At 39.0% G+C, this 15638-nt stretch overlaps 2 protein-coding genes across 17 annotated transcripts in view; both read right to left on the bottom strand.

Moving 5' to 3' along the window:
- PROM1 (prominin 1) overlaps positions 1-5290 on the bottom strand; it is a 96626-nt gene extending 91336 nt beyond the window's left edge. Inside the window, exon 1 of the mRNA XM_080404806.1 lies at positions 187-5290. The gene's annotated coding sequence lies outside the window, so the exon portion shown is untranslated. The remainder of the gene's footprint in view (positions 1-186) is intronic.
- Positions 5291-5414: 124 nt separating this feature from the next.
- The window catches only part of TAPT1 (transmembrane anterior posterior transformation 1), a 49812-nt gene continuing 39588 nt past the window's right edge, over positions 5415-15638 (bottom strand). For all 16 annotated transcript variants that reach the window (XM_080404982.1, XM_080404968.1, XM_080404975.1 and 13 more), the window contains 4 exons: positions 15327-15395; positions 13744-13820; positions 10149-10309; positions 5415-7544 (listed from right to left, as the gene is read on the bottom strand). In XM_080404982.1, coding sequence (XP_080261108.1) covers positions 7315-7544; positions 10149-10309; positions 13744-13820; positions 15327-15395 — 537 coding nt within the window. In that variant the 3' untranslated portion in view covers positions 5415-7314. The remainder of the gene's footprint in view (positions 7545-10148; positions 10310-13743; positions 13821-15326; positions 15396-15638) is intronic.

Here is a 15638-nt window from a genome sequence, read left to right on the forward strand (position 1 = left end):
CATCAGGCCATGGACTCACCTTGGCACCCATCAGCACAGGGAAACCGTATCTGCCCAAATTCCTGAGCAGTCTAGCAAAGCAGAGGAAGTATCTGCTCCCATGAAGTGTCCCCCGCCAGCCCCCCGCCCCCCAGCTCAGCGCGCCCAGCGTTACACCGACCCACGAACGAGGGGGTTTGCTCTCACCTACGTACTCAGAGCTTTCCCTGTGACGGCTTCTTGCCTGGTGGCAAGACCTTCCCCAGGTCCTGAGCGCAGACCTTTGCAGAGGCAGCTGCATGATCTGGAGACCTGGTGCCCAGCCGGGGGAAGAAGAGCGCCCAGTCACGAGTGTTACGGGCTCATTTCATTCAGGGGCTGTTCAGTTGATCTGAAAGGGCCAGGCGGACAGTCAGTGACGAGATGGCACGGCTTAGGAGTGTGGAATGACAACGAAAAAATAATTCCCCTGCTTTGTCCCCACCCCATAAACGTACACAAATGTGTCTCTGGCAAGATGCACACAAATGCACATTACTGCTACTGCTGCACTTCATGCATGCAGTTCTACATTTGCAGGGGCTGTTTTCAAACATTTCATTTTTTTCCCCTCCACTGGCTTAAGTTACTCATCAGTCCTCTCCTTTTTTTAAATAAAATAATAAATATCTATTCTTTGTAGATCATCAGCCACCATATAAATGTCACATGCTTTAGCAGCCCCAGTCTGCTGAGCACTAGCTCATGGTAGGCAGGAGAAAGCCCCCGATTATTTTTTTTCTATGAAAAACATTATCCTGAACAATTTCTCCTGAAGACACTGGGAAAGATTTTCAAATGCTCTATAATATGCTAGACAGCATTAATGGGTTTTAGGTGGCTTTTAGGCCACAGCTTCTCGTTAAGTAGGGAGCTCCGGTTTATAGCCGTTGTAGGATTGTACTTGAAGGTTACCAGGTGTCCTCGTACTCATAACATCCCGTAGTGAAATCACTACGCTGACAATCCCATACCCATTTCACCATTCGCCACAGGCTGCCAACAGCTACTTGGAATATTATGGCAAATGATATTGTCTTTAGAGGAAGAAAAGGTGATTCCTATAAAAATAAGACCACCAACATTTTCTTAATAGCCCAGGAGCCCCTCCCTTCTCAAGTTAAATTCTGTTGAGAAGATTTTTCCTCCACAGGCAAAAGTTATTCAGTCTTTTATTAAAAAGAAAAGGAAAGGAAAGGCTGCAGGTTATGGTTATTCTAGCATTCATCCAGGCCAATGAAAATTTGACATATCCTAAATGACAGCAAGGAGAAGAGATTTAAGATCTAACTTACTTCCTTGGTGTTTAAATTGTAAGGTGAATTTACAAGTAAACTGTTAAGACCTGCAAACTGATTGCCCTGTGCATTGGTCTTTTCCTCACTGTGCTCCTCCTGCTCTCGCGGACTGCTCACACCAGAGACACCGGAGATTATCTTGCTCCTTACAGCGGGGTTACGTGACACTACGAAGCCTGTATTCCTGTTTCTCAGGGTTTGTGGTTGGGTTAGCTTACCAAGAACTTAGTGCACCTACGCCCTCAGGCCCCTTGGGACAAAAAAAACGTACATTACTGAAAGTTGGGACTACTGGAATTTTAATGTTTTAGAAACTAGACTTGGCAAATCAATTGAATAAATAGCAATAAAAGAAAAGACAGGTGTGTTAAGACCTTTAGCTGAAACTTACCTCACGCCATTTGCATTTTGAACATAAGGTGTACAAAACAGGTAAATCAATTCCACACAATTACTCTGATGCCATTAGCAGAAGATCTACTGTAAAGAATCACTTATTAAATATACACTGGGGTTTTGGTCCTTGCTTTTAAGAAACGAGGGTCTAGCACAAAAACTAGCTAGAGAAATTCCTCCTGCCCACACGAGGCAAAATAGCACGTGGTTGTTAAACGGCAGAAGAGGCACCATAAACCATGATAACTCAGATGGAGCAGAGTTCACTCTCCTTCTCTAATGTCAGTCATTTTAAGTCACCAAAGACAACTCAAATGTTTAGATCAGCCTGATGGTGGGTTCTCTGCTACCATATCGAGGACTTTGTCTCACATCAGTAGCTAGTGCCAAGCCTCAATGCATTTCCATTACGGCTACGCCCTGCAGGGTTCCAAAGGGCACAGAATTAAGCAAGTGACCTGAAAACAAGGTCCCATGGCTTTGAGGTTAGCTACATATACACACGACACTTCAAGAATTGTTTCCAGAAGAGACAAGTTTAGCACAGCTCCTGCTGCCTTGGCCAGAGCCAGAAGCTGGCTGACGGCTATATTGCTGCCATTACCGAGAATGTCAAGTTCAAATCAAATCCGCAGGAAAATTCTGGACTGACAGTCAGTCCTGTCACCAGGCTTGTCCTTGCTAGCATCAACTCACACATCTTACTGTTCTGATTTGGTGCACTGAGCCAAAGAATGTGGCGTCCAACGCTGAATTTTAAGTTTCCTTGCCACACTTCTCTGTGAATTGGAGGCATCGCTTGCCAAGACTCCATGATTCCAGTTCTCTGAATTACCCATTTTAAACTATCGGTGAACAAGTGATTCCTGAGCTACCTTGATACTTAATTTCAACAGACAGAAGCATCTGTCAGGACTGGGTATCGCAGGAACACACTCTTTCTGACATTCAAAGCAGTCAACATACACAGAAACTTACTCCTGCTTTTGTCCAACAAACAGAGCATGGATGGCAAGAAGCAACACCAACATAAAACCTGAGCCTTCCTTGAACACCAAATATTGCTCTACTTAAAAACATACTTGCCTTGCAATATCACACTCATACCACTGATCTAAGATTAGTAAGTTCTGATATAAACCCATGAAAGCAGTAAATTCAATGTAACATGTAATACATGCAATGTGTTTGCATATTCAATACAGGATTTATTCAGCAAAGTTTACAATAGAACTGCACCAGTCACCCTAAAAATTTACAACCAAAGTTGCTGCTGCAACTCACATATTTGTATTCACAAAAAATCGACTCCTCCCTCTCCCCTGGATGCCCAACACTTTCTGCAGCTTGGCTAAAGCCAGAACTGCCTCCAAGAGTGAAACCCTGGCTCTGCCTGACGACACTGCTCGCCTACAAAGTAGTAATGGATTGAAGAACTGACAGCGCCCAGCCTAAAACAGTAGCTGGGAGGTAGGGGTGGGCAGCTTACTGACAGTAAGGGCACATTTTGAAGTCTTGCGATTATTTCAGTGCAAACATGGTAATAGGTGCTTCGGTCAAGATTGAGAAATATATTTAAAAACCTATTATAGTTTTGGATTTTTCTGTTACTACAGCTGTGAGCTTATTAAAGAGTGTTCTTCGGTGTTACATATTTGTGCTCCCTCTTACAACTGCTCTGTTGGCAGCATTTTTTCTAAATCAGAATATAGCAGATACCAAAGTCCTAAAAAAAAATATCTAGTTAGGCTTAGTCGGCACAGCCAATGAAAGATACTATCCTCCTAGAGAAAGAGACATGCAGAAACGATAGGTTAGGTGTTTCTGACAGCCTTCACAGTCTGAGCATCTCAGACCACTACATGCAGGAAAATTCCCCGGAGATCACAGCGGTCCTGTTGCACCGCTTTGCCGGTGTTTGTTCCAGCCCCCTTTGCCAGCTGCTTAGTACTTACAGGGAACTATTTGCCTCCTTGGAGTCAACAAAATTAACAAAGTCCAAACTTCTAAGTTTCCTAACTTACTCTAAAGAAGTTTTAAGAGCAAATTTTGTTTAGTAATTGCGAAGGGCATTTCTGAAGCCATGATTCCCCAAGTCTGACACTGTTGGTACAACTAGCTTACTCACCCACAGAGCAGCTTACAAACGTTAAGACAAAATGTTGTAATGTTCCAGGAGTTTCACAGAGGCTGCTTACATTTGTGCTACAGTTAAGGTGCATTCATCCTCCCTTACCACCACCAAAGAGATTCAGAATTGTTGCAGCAGTTGGTGTAGCAGCCACAACTGGGCAAATACTGGCTTTAACAACAGCGACCTCAGCGACCATGCTGACTTACAAAACCAGACTTCTAAATGAATACTTCGAATGTAGAAAATTTTGCACCACAAAAAAACAAAACAAAGTTGAAAAGTTTCAACAAACTCACTCTAAACTGAGAGGCAAGTAAATTAACAGCATACTTGTGACTGTAAAAAACTTTGCTTGAGGGGAAATCTTGCTCAGCTGACGAACATCTGAAAGGCTTCAAATAAGTGATTAAATAATCCTACAGAAAACACAGTTGTTCCTTAATGCTCCCATAATGAATAATGCTAATTATGAATATACTGTACTCACTGTCTGCTTTTGGAATTAATTTGGCAACTGTGACTTTAGTTGAAATATCACTATTTGCATCAGAACTGCCTAGATCTTATTTTTTGAGAGATTCATGAACTGAAGAATGCAATTTATTCACTGCTTAACCTCCAATGCTCTTACTTACTTCACTGTTAAGACAGGAGCTTTTCAAGGGAGCCTAAAGAAATAAAACCCTCTATCTATAGACCAACATTTGGTGTTGGGGTTTTGCCTGATAGTTTTTTCCCCCCACTCAGCCACCTCTAGAGTTCTGAGAGGACCACCCAGGCTCAGAGAAGCAGCTGTGACCTTTTATTAAAGGTGCACTGCTAGATGTTCAAGGAATCGCTATTAATCACAAACACAAATATGAGAACAAATAGAGAGCTTGGAGCAGGAGAAAACAATGAAATTTCATGCTCGGTTGGGCCCCTACGAGACTTTCAGAGAGTTTAGGGGGAAGTGTTGCATTTGCAATGCCCTCTACAACCAACGCTTCAAGTATACCTTCGAATTACCGTGACCCAGAAGTCAGAGTTATGCCCCCCGAAGCCCAGCTGTACTGCTTCAGGCCCAGTTACCACAATCCAAGTGTGAAAACAAAGCAACAAAGCTCCCAGCCTTAGGACGAGGATCTGGGCCAGGAACTGGACTTAAGTGCAGTTAGCCATTACCTTTTTACCTTTTCACCATTACTGCTGGGCTCAGGAGAGTCTCTGTCTAAGCTTATACTGCAGTTACATTTGGCTTCACTGTGTCGCTGCAACTAGTCTAGTTGTAGTAACCGACTACATAAATTACAACTCCCTTAAGACATAATAACTTTGCATTTACATGGGTTTTGTCTTCAAAAAACAACATAGCGGTAGGCTGGCATCAATACCTTCTTCCTACAAGTGGCAATAACTAACTGGTACAGAAATAGATCAGAACTAAAGGCAGTGCTAATCCAGTCTGCACGCACATTTGTACCCTGCATTTGCAAGAATCTCACTTTATGGCAAATGGAACTGAATCCAGTAAATACATTGCAAGTTCACCAACTCTGAACAGCAAGAAAGAAATGTTGACACTGTACTTTTCCTTTTTTTAAACAAATATTACAAAATTGAATTTTATTGAGTTTCACACAAGATGCACTTATAAAATTGATACAGAATGTCATTCAACAACAACAAAAAAAAAACCAAAAGAAAGCAATCCCAAGCTTTCTTTAGCAACTGCTAAATAATTCAAAAATAAGATACACCAAATTGACAGATAATCTGAATTTCAATGTGTGAACGTCTCCAATTAGTATAAAATACATCAAAAATTAAAGAATTTCAGTTTTCCCCAGCCCAAGTCCTCTTCTTTTTACTCTCCTCCCTGAACAGTAACCACAGATTTTGGCTGTTACTCCAGCTACTCTTGATGGGAAAGGAGGCGCTGAAAGACTGCAGCAAGAAGTTCCCACCAGAGCAGACCATGCCAACCAGTATGGCAAAGCGATCTCATCACCAAGGCTGCTCAGATACACGGTAACTCTGTCCAGCTATCTCCATTTGCTGTATTACTGTAGTCCTGCAAGTTTCAGGATTAGCATATACATTAAACCTTCACATGTTCATTAGGCAAAACAACTTTGGCTTTCCCACTCTTACAAATTATGAAGCTGGCAAAGAGCAAATTTTATCTTCATTTGTTCAAGCGGTGAAGTACTCTTATGATACCTTCCCCGGGAAAGTGAAACTGCTGCTTACTTAAATATCTGAAGTTAAAGCTGTGTTTTAACAACAATATACCAAGAATTTATCTTCTGATACAAGCCTCCAGCCTAAGTTTTGAGCTCAAATTTATTCCATTCTTGGTCTGAGGATTCCAAACCATCTTTCATCAATTCTCCCACAACTGCATCTTACACCAGAAATTAGGACGCATTGTGATGCTTAAATGCTTTTTATAGATCTAGTTCATCTACTTAAGTCTGGCTAAAACCAATCAGTTAAAATGTGTAATTCTGTTTTGATTGTCAGTATGAGTTTTCATATGCATGTTCTCAGGCAAGTTGATACACAGACTTGTGTATCATTCTTACCAGAGTTAAACCCCAAATGCTGTGTAATATTCTTTACTGCTGCATTAATTTCATACGTACAATTCCAACTTAACGCTTGCTTGCTGCAATTAACACCGCCTTTCCTCAACGTATAGAAGTGCCCCTTTGTTATTTTTTTCCTACAGCAACAAAAAATCCTCAGCTTTTTAAAATAATTTTATAAATAATTTGCTTTGCAGGACACACAACACAAGAAATGAATATGCTTCATATTTGCCCAGTTAAGCAGAACCTTCATTACTGTGATCTTTCCTTGGTGTTTAGATAAAATAGTATGCAGTAGGTCTTTCATTTAAAGGCAAAGTTTTATTCTGATTACAAGATTTTCAAGATACATCTTGAAAAGATTTTTGTTGACAAGAACAACTATCTTGACTTACTGTTTTATGTACCAATGCTTTATGCGTTTGTTGATATAAGCACAAGTTTTGAATTCTGCTTGCAGAAGTTTAATAAAACAAGGTAACTGGAAAGGCAAGCTTCCGATCAAGCTGTCATACATTTCCAGGAATGTCCTTATACTGGAGGAACCTTCATGAAAAGTAGTATGTTCTGGAAGCATGGTTTCATAACGGAGAACAGGATTATGCTTTTTTTTCCAGTCTATTTTCCAGAAAAGTGATACTGCAGCTCTGCCACCAGGCTAGAGACTCAGGATCCAGCACATTTTCCAAGAGGCAAGTTAAAGACCACTTATTGACCTGACCAGATACCAAGCCAAGTTACTTGTAGAAAGAAATTAATATTTTTTTTGCCGTTAATAATTTAAGTTTTAAATAAATATTATGTGCCTTTTTTGGCAACTGTCCATTCTGGTAGCATCTGCTGTCCCAACAGCTCAGTATCCTTAGCACATTGATTAAAAAAAATAACAATAATCTTAGTCAATTCTGTTTCCACAAATAGTAAACCTGTCTATCTCCAACAAGTCTTTCTTTGAAGACCTGTGTTTCAATTCTGAACTGTCTTGGCTTATATCTTTTTCTTCACCATCAGGAGTTGTCAGAAATTGATCAGAATTGCTTGTTACAAGTAAAGATGGCATGTTCTCCTTCTGATGCACCGGCTGATTGGTAACTGATGTAGATCCATTTTCATCTGTGGAAATTCCTATTGGAACAGAAGATTATTACAAAGATAATAACGAATTTAACAAAGACATACTGATGCATCTATAACATCCAGACCAATCCAAAGCTGTTCTGAAAAGCATGTTGCACCAAATCAGCAGAAGCCACAGAAGAATGCTTTGTGGAAGCTACTACCAAGCCACTACCTCTTCTTAGTTTTACCATAAGAGATCTCCTTTTCTAATTTGGTAGAAAAATGGAAAACAAATTCCACAGAAGTTCAGATAACGAGCAAGAGCATAAGCAGTAGATGTTAGGACATACACTGCATCCTTCTGGTTTACATACTGTTTTTTGTCAGCTTAAGCAAGATTTTTGACAGTCATTGTATGAATCAGATGTTTTCTAATGAAATGAAGAAAAGAAATCTCTGTAGGAAGAACTAGATGTGCCTAATCCCCTATATAAGTACAATAAACCGGGCTTTTCTAGGAATAGCTCATGAGTCATGCACTGCTACACACTTTAATAGCATTGGCTCCTAAAGCATTCCATTAAAGATGTCTAATTTTATTCCTGCCTCTTTCTTTAGTGGAATTGAACACTGGCTCCATTAACTTAAGATATTTGTAAGTAATATCCATGTATTGTTTCCACTTTTTGAAAACGCACTTAAATTTTAATGCACAAGCAACGTCAAGGGAAGAAATTTTTCTTATTTACTATCTCCTGGTAAAGACTGAGTTACTGTTTCTAGAAACAGGAATCTGGGGAAAAAAAAAATCTAATGTGGAGAATGCTGCAGATAGCCCAAGGGATCACTATCTGTCAGAATGGCAACATTATCCAAATTACTACAAAAACTTCTTTCTATTGAGCATCTCTTCACACTATACCATCTACTACCTGAAGGTATACGGATTACTCTGCAGTCTTATGCAAGTCAAAGGTAATAGGCCTGCACTGAGAAAGGAGACAAGTAATACTAATTGTAGGACTTTGTTATAAAGGTAACTATGTTCTAACCCAGCAGCTTCCAGAGAAATCTGGTCAGCCTACAGATGATTACCAGGAACTAGAACTTTCATTCTTCAAGAGCAAGTGTAAAATTTTATCCTTCAAAATGTTAAGCTGTTACTGTGGAAGAGGTGGAAACTCTTAAGAAAATAACTTGACTTTCATTATAAACTGATAGAAAGTAGACCAGATTAATTCCCCTCACCCTCATTCTAGTAAGAGATGGGTTGAGTGACTGTATTGAAAAAAAAACAAAAAACCCCGGTAAGTGGTTATTGCAGAGCCCAGCAGTAATAATACAAACACACAGAAGCTGGGGAAGGTAAAATCATTCTTTCACATAACTGAGGTTTCTAATAAATAAAGAGCTGTTAAAAGGTAAACGTCCCTGCCCCCCCCAAATACTGTTAAAAACAGAGCTCTTTCATCACTGACAGAAGTTAAAAATATTCTAAATAAAATCAGCAAAAGCTTTTTTGATTGCTACTTTTCAATCAAAATATTTCCAGTTGAGGAAATTAGCATCTCTGCTGACTGACCTGGTAAAATTGCTGCTGCTTCAGCTAAAAATAGTGTTCAGGATTTATTTACTGTGAGTGAGTTTGAGGGTCAATCTAAGTAACTACAACTTACCAAGTCTCATATCCAAGTGCAGTACTAGCACGTTTAATTAAAACATTATGACAGTCATCTAATGAAATACAAAAGACATCCAGACCAATTCATATTACGTTCTTTCATCCTGAAACTAAAGCAACTCTGTAAATTTAAGCTATTTAAAAACAGATGTCTGCACCAAGTTTCTGCCTGATGTGGTTTGACACAGGTGAGATACAGAGATTTACGACTGAAACACTGACAGATTCTTAACTCCACCATTGCTGGCAAGACACTATGATGACTAATAAGCACCTCACATTTCAAGCTGTTCAAATCTTTGGCAAGCAATAGAATGAACACAATAAAAGCCTCACTGTTAAGTTTTCTAGGGCTCTCATTGAGCTCTTCACAGAGGATGATATACAGTCCAGTTCAGCTGACTGGAACAATGAAGGTTTCTATTTCCTTCTATAATGTGTCACAGGAATATAATAATGCCCCATTTCTATTATGTATTAACCACTAATGCTGAGGACCCGTACAAGAAAACTACAAGCAATCATACCCATTATGTGCCATGTTTTACATTAATTTTTATAATAAATGCATAGATTGCTTCCTTATTAAACTTCAGCACTTTCAGAGATGACTTATAAATATTTTCTTATTTGTGTAGTGACAAGGCAGAGAGGGGTGGACTAGATCTTTAAAAGGTCCCTTCCAACTCAAATCATTCCATGATTATGATTTTCAAACAGAAGTGTGCCATGTTCTGATGTCTTGCATCACCTCCACTTATCAGGGTGGGATCTTACCAGAGATAAGTATTTATAACCAAAAGAAGATGCATGAACTAAAAGCAATTCATTCTATTACATTCAGAGACTTTCACAGCTGTGATACGGTACAACTACGGTCCGGCAGCAGGGTTACTATGCAGCAGCGTCATACATCTGGTTTAATACTAAATTTAGTCTGAAAGCCATTTTCATTACAGCTGAGAACAAAACAAGGTAGTCAGCCTTACCTTGAGTAGATTTAAACATGCTTTGCTGTTTGCCAGCTGGTTTCCCTGGGGTGGCAGTCAGGACAGGATTGAATAATTTCTCCTCCATTTTTGCCTCCTTTACATATTGACATGATTTCCCCAGCAATACAATACTGTTAAGGACTTTTAGAGTTATTAACCTGAAAAAATAAAAGGATTTGTTTTCATATTTTCATTAGCATATTAAAATAATTGCATATTATTTATACTGCAATTAGTCACATTAAAATAGTTGCACATGGTTACTGCTGTCTTGGAAGGATTAGCTAACAAATTAAATCCCTTCAATAGCAAGATCAAAAGGTAATTTCCTTTTTGTAACAATCTGTTTCAGATTCAATGCCTTCCCACCCCCCCCAAGCACCTGGAGAAAACCATCAAGTTTTATCATAGTTTAGCAAAAGGACTACAAGGACAGTGAAGCAGCCATTTGCCATTTAATACACCAAATATTTAAACACAGAACTAAAAAGGCCCCTTAACAGTGCAAGTCCAAATTAAATGCACTACCATTAAAACAGCAGCCTTAAGTGTTCCCCACCAAGGATCACCAGTGGGCTTTGAACCACAAGAAAGCAAGTATCTAGCTTTCACAAATTACAGCGATCATAAAAAGTCCTTTTTCGCATCCCAAAAGACAGTCCATAAAACCCAACAAATCCAAAGAGGCAGCACCGCACTGCCATCACGGTACAGTCCGGTTGATAGCAGATTCCTTTTCCATTATCACTAATTTGCAGAACAGACTTCAGCAAATCGTTGAAGTTTTTTTCTTTTTAACCTGTCTTCTCGTTTGAAGAACAGGAAGGTCTCGTCTTCCATTAAACGCTTTTAGATTTACAACTCAAATGAGCTTTGTAAAATCTAAGTTCTGTTACTAGGATTACATGACATGCAAACCAACGTCCACTGCAGAGGTGACAGCAGCGGTGACGCAGGTGAAGGTTTATACAGCATAGCAAGGAAATGGCGATCTATTCTCCATATGATGAGTATAAATATTCTCCACACAAATCAACCTATGTAACAAAAGTGAACCAAATACAGACTCTAAATTCATTCTCCACTCTGAAAACCCATTTATTATGTACATCACTAACAGATTAAAAAACTGAACGTTCACAGATCCACGAGGGGGTTTAACTGCTTAATCATAAATTGACCCAAGCACACTTCAGCAGCAGCTTCACTATCCCTCACTGCATTAATGTAATCAGAACTTGTCAAACAGAAAAACAAAGTACACTGCACTTTTAAGGGAATTTTAAGTAATACATTTACTTGTAGAAGAAATTTAGAGACATGGAAGAATGAGCAGAGGAGACTCACATTTTAGTATCCAAGCAACCATTCAGCAAGTTGAAAGCTGTGACTCTACAGTTTTATTAGGTTATCGAGATAGATCTTGTTTCTGAGAGTTGAAAAGCCCTCCTCCAATTTTATTAAGTTTTAAGAGATACTTTTCCCTAGAATTTTTAGGTAGCATGCTTTTGTTCTGAGACAATAGGTGTTTATACCCCGACTTGACTCTGATTTAATGAGGCTGGAAGTTGAAAAGGCCATAAATCAACACTTCACTGTATCAGTTCCAGTTTCTCATGGAAAATTATGCAAGAGTTTCCAGCGAACCTCCTTTATTCTTTTCTGCCAGTCCACCCCAGGCTTAGATTTCTAACAACAATGTAAAATCTGTGGTTATTCAAAATCCCAGAAAAAGAAATCTCAGGTTTCATATGCTGGGCAAGACTCTTGAATAGCACAACTTAAACTATTACATTTGTTAATATCAGTACAAACCAATATCCTCCACATTATAGTCTCAAACCTTTGCCCAGTTAACTGTTTCGGATTTTATCAGGTTGTTCCTCACATATCTATGCTATACTAAACCGATGAAAAGCTGAAATTCTTGTTCAGAACACAAGTTGCTTGAAAGATGCAAGGAGTGAGTTAGCTCCAAATCTGAGATCATGGCAGAAGTAAAAAATCTCTTCTCATTTTTCAATAAAAACAAAATAAACCAAAATGTATTTACTCTTGTAACCTACGCCTTCAAGAGCAGCTTTTAATCCTTCATGTTAAACAACGTTACTTCTTCCCACCCTCCATCATCCAAGCTACAGAGACACTGAAAAATCCAGTACTGGGCTGAAGCAGTGGAATGGTAGAGGTAGGGAAATAATTATGTTTATTGGGAAACAGGAAAAGCCACTGAGCAGAACGAAGGCGTTGAGCTCGGTATGCCATGGCTTGAACAGGACGAGCAGGGGCTAGTGCGTGCAGCTGCACAGAGCTGGCTTTCAGGAGAACACAGGCACAGCACGGGGCACAGCTGGGGAAGAAACCCAAGTACAGTGCAGGGAAACATGGCTAACATTTTAATATTTGGCCTATATGCAATGTCTCAAAGCCTTAGTTATCCAACACTCAACAGATGTGTCTCTACACTGATGTGGACTAGACACATCAGATCAAGTTCTACTTTTTTTTTTTTTTTTTTTTTGCAGATCACTGTCAGATTAGAGGTAAGTGTCTATTAATAAAAAACGTGTAATAATATCTTCTTTTTCATAAGGAATTGTAAATTAGCAGCCTCATCTCTTCCACTGTACCTGCTGAACCACTGCCCCCCACCTAGAAGTCTCTTACTTCCCAATTCTCACTGCCTTCAGTTACAAACACAGCTTGGCAGGGCACTGGAAGAGGCAGACTCACAACAACATAGGCAGGTCCTCTGTACTGCAGCAATTTGAATCACTTAATTCTTGATGATCCATTTCAGGATGACTCCAGTATCAATCAGTACTGGGAGACAACAAATGCTGACACAGTTCAGCATACAGCTTTCCTAGAAACTGGCCATCCCCATGGAGTCGACAGCAAGTGCCTCAGGACCAGCAAACTAGACTGGAATTGAACTACACCTAAATGCATCTCAGAAGCAGGTACTGACTGGAAAGCAGTTACGGATAACACAAGTATAAACTAACTCGGCAGTGAAGAGATACTTGCAAGTCATCGGCTGCGGTAAACAAGTTGCCATAAGATGTTCTATCCTTTGACTAAGGTTACTTACGGAACTCACACTTCCCAGAAAGATGAGCCCTGTATTTACTTTTTCTTTTCTGTATAGCAGTTTCCCAAAATGAAGAAACCTTGCATTTAACTACCAGAGAGAAGAATTCATGATCTGCTCAGAGCAGTTAAAACTGCTTATTTTTGTTGGCATAATGAATCTTTTGTTCTTTTCACAGAAAGGTTCATTCCTTAAAATTCAGTTTCCCCTTTTATGCAGAGATATGGTGCTTGTCTGTCAAATTCTTTCTATTATTTTTCCATTACTTTAATTACTGAAGTTACTTATTGAGGGCTATAATCTGCCAATACAGTTACAGTACTTGGGGACCAATCTGCACTCTCATTTCCAGTTTATGAGTGTTAAGTGTTTTACACTTACGTTCTACTGAACATAAACTGTGTTTACACTTATACACCTAGAAGTATCCACAGAAGCTTTGTTCATGAATCTGACCAAATAATGGTAAATACTTTTCAATTGTGTGTATTTACTTACCCACAGTAGAACAGCACGACACAAACATAAGCTAAGACTCCTTGTACTTTTATGGAGCTTGTTACAACTCTGATGAGCTGTTTTAAGGATAAAAGTTAAACAGTTAAAACACACAGCACACAATTACTAATATTCTAACAGATGTTTCGTATTTGGTAAATTCAAGACAAAAGTAGAAACATCTACATTAATAGCCGTTTATTCTAATGTTCCCCTTGGCAGCACTAACTATTCAAGATTTTGATCTGAGTAAGTATCACGTTAGCAGCTAGTTGCAACTTTGCCAAAACTACAGTCTGATAACGTTTCCTTCACCACTGACTTCCAAGTAAAATACCTGAAATGAACTTCTCCAAAAGTCAAGGACTGGAAGCTGAGCTACCAGTGTTTGAGGAGAATGTCAAGAGATGCTGATGCAATGAAACAGAATCAGTGTTTCACACATGGTAACATTTTGAATACAAAATTGCTTTGTGGACTAGGCAAAGGAATCCCAAATTTCAGTAACAAATGATCCTGAAGTCTCAGTTTTACTTTAGTATTTCAGGGTTAGGATTCCAAGTTAGGAAAGCACTTCAGTTTGTTGTAAACCTATGAGTATCCAGGATATCATATCAGAACCCAGTTAATCTGAAAAAAGAATTTCAATTGAATTTTCACTGGATGTAATTTAGTGTTAAAAGAAAACATGATTATGATAATAGTTGTTTTGATTTTTTGTGGTTTGTGGGTTTTGTTGGTTGGTTTTTGTTTCGGTTTGTTTTTAAGTCATGGATAAAAACTAGGCAAAGCCTGTCAATAGTATTTTTTCCCCATCTCTACAGCAGAGCATTCTATTTAAGTTAATTCATATTGATATTCTTCCAGGAATAGCATCTTCGCTGGCAAAGCAAGGACACGTTCCCAGTACTATGGTAACTACTGCTTGTCTACATGTGTGTATGGGGAAGTCTGAGCAGCTATTTACAGAAAACATTCTGGAACAGTTTCAGAACAGAGAGCATGTGGACACAATTCCAATAACGAAGTGATTAATTTTATAGCAGCATGTCCATGTAACAGGATCAACTATTTCAGAACCATGTATTCGATAACAGCTCAGAAATTCGGTGCCCCATATAAAAGAAAACGTAGTCATTAAGCATACCATTACAGGGACAACCAGAAGGACTCCTATGAAAAACCTACAAACGCCTAGTACGCTACGGCTAACCTTCTGGCAACCAGCTGCTTTGACTATTCCAAATGAATGAACAGGATAATTGCCAAAAGGAACAGATTAATAAGCTCAGATGTAGTTTAATTCCACTGCTACAATTCAAGAGTTTATAAATTCTATAAAATTAATATATATTCAATTTTCTATGAAAGGCTGATAAACAGTAACACATAAGTGAGGTCATAACTAGTATGTGATAGGTTATACTGAATGCTAACTCAACCTCAAACTCGCAGCATCATTACAGTTACTTGACATGATCTTTTCGTCCTCAAAACATCAAACCGAGCCAGCTATCTCACAGGCGTATATTCTCCAAGCGAGATCTTATTAACAGAAAACTGATAGGAAAGATAAAACTTACTAAAACAGCCAGTGGAAGAGGAATGAAACCCATTCTTCTGGAAACTGAATCACTATAATCTGTATATGCCTAGGAGAAAGAAGAAGAATAACGAACTATTTATGCAAAGGAATGAGCTTATTTTAGCTTGGCACACCACCTAGATAAGAACCACATCTACAATAACAAACACTATACTAGTATAAAGCGTGCCTATTCACATTTCGAAATTCAAACGTGGATAGCCGTACTCTCAGACAAAAATGTAATACTACCATAACCAGTAAGATTAGCTTCAGTGCTCTAAATCAAGAGCAACTGGAGTGTAATACA

Source organism: Falco punctatus, assembly GCF_963210335.1.
Source record: "Falco punctatus genome assembly, chromosome: 1".
NCBI lineage: Eukaryota > Metazoa > Chordata > Aves > Falconiformes > Falconidae > Falco > Falco punctatus.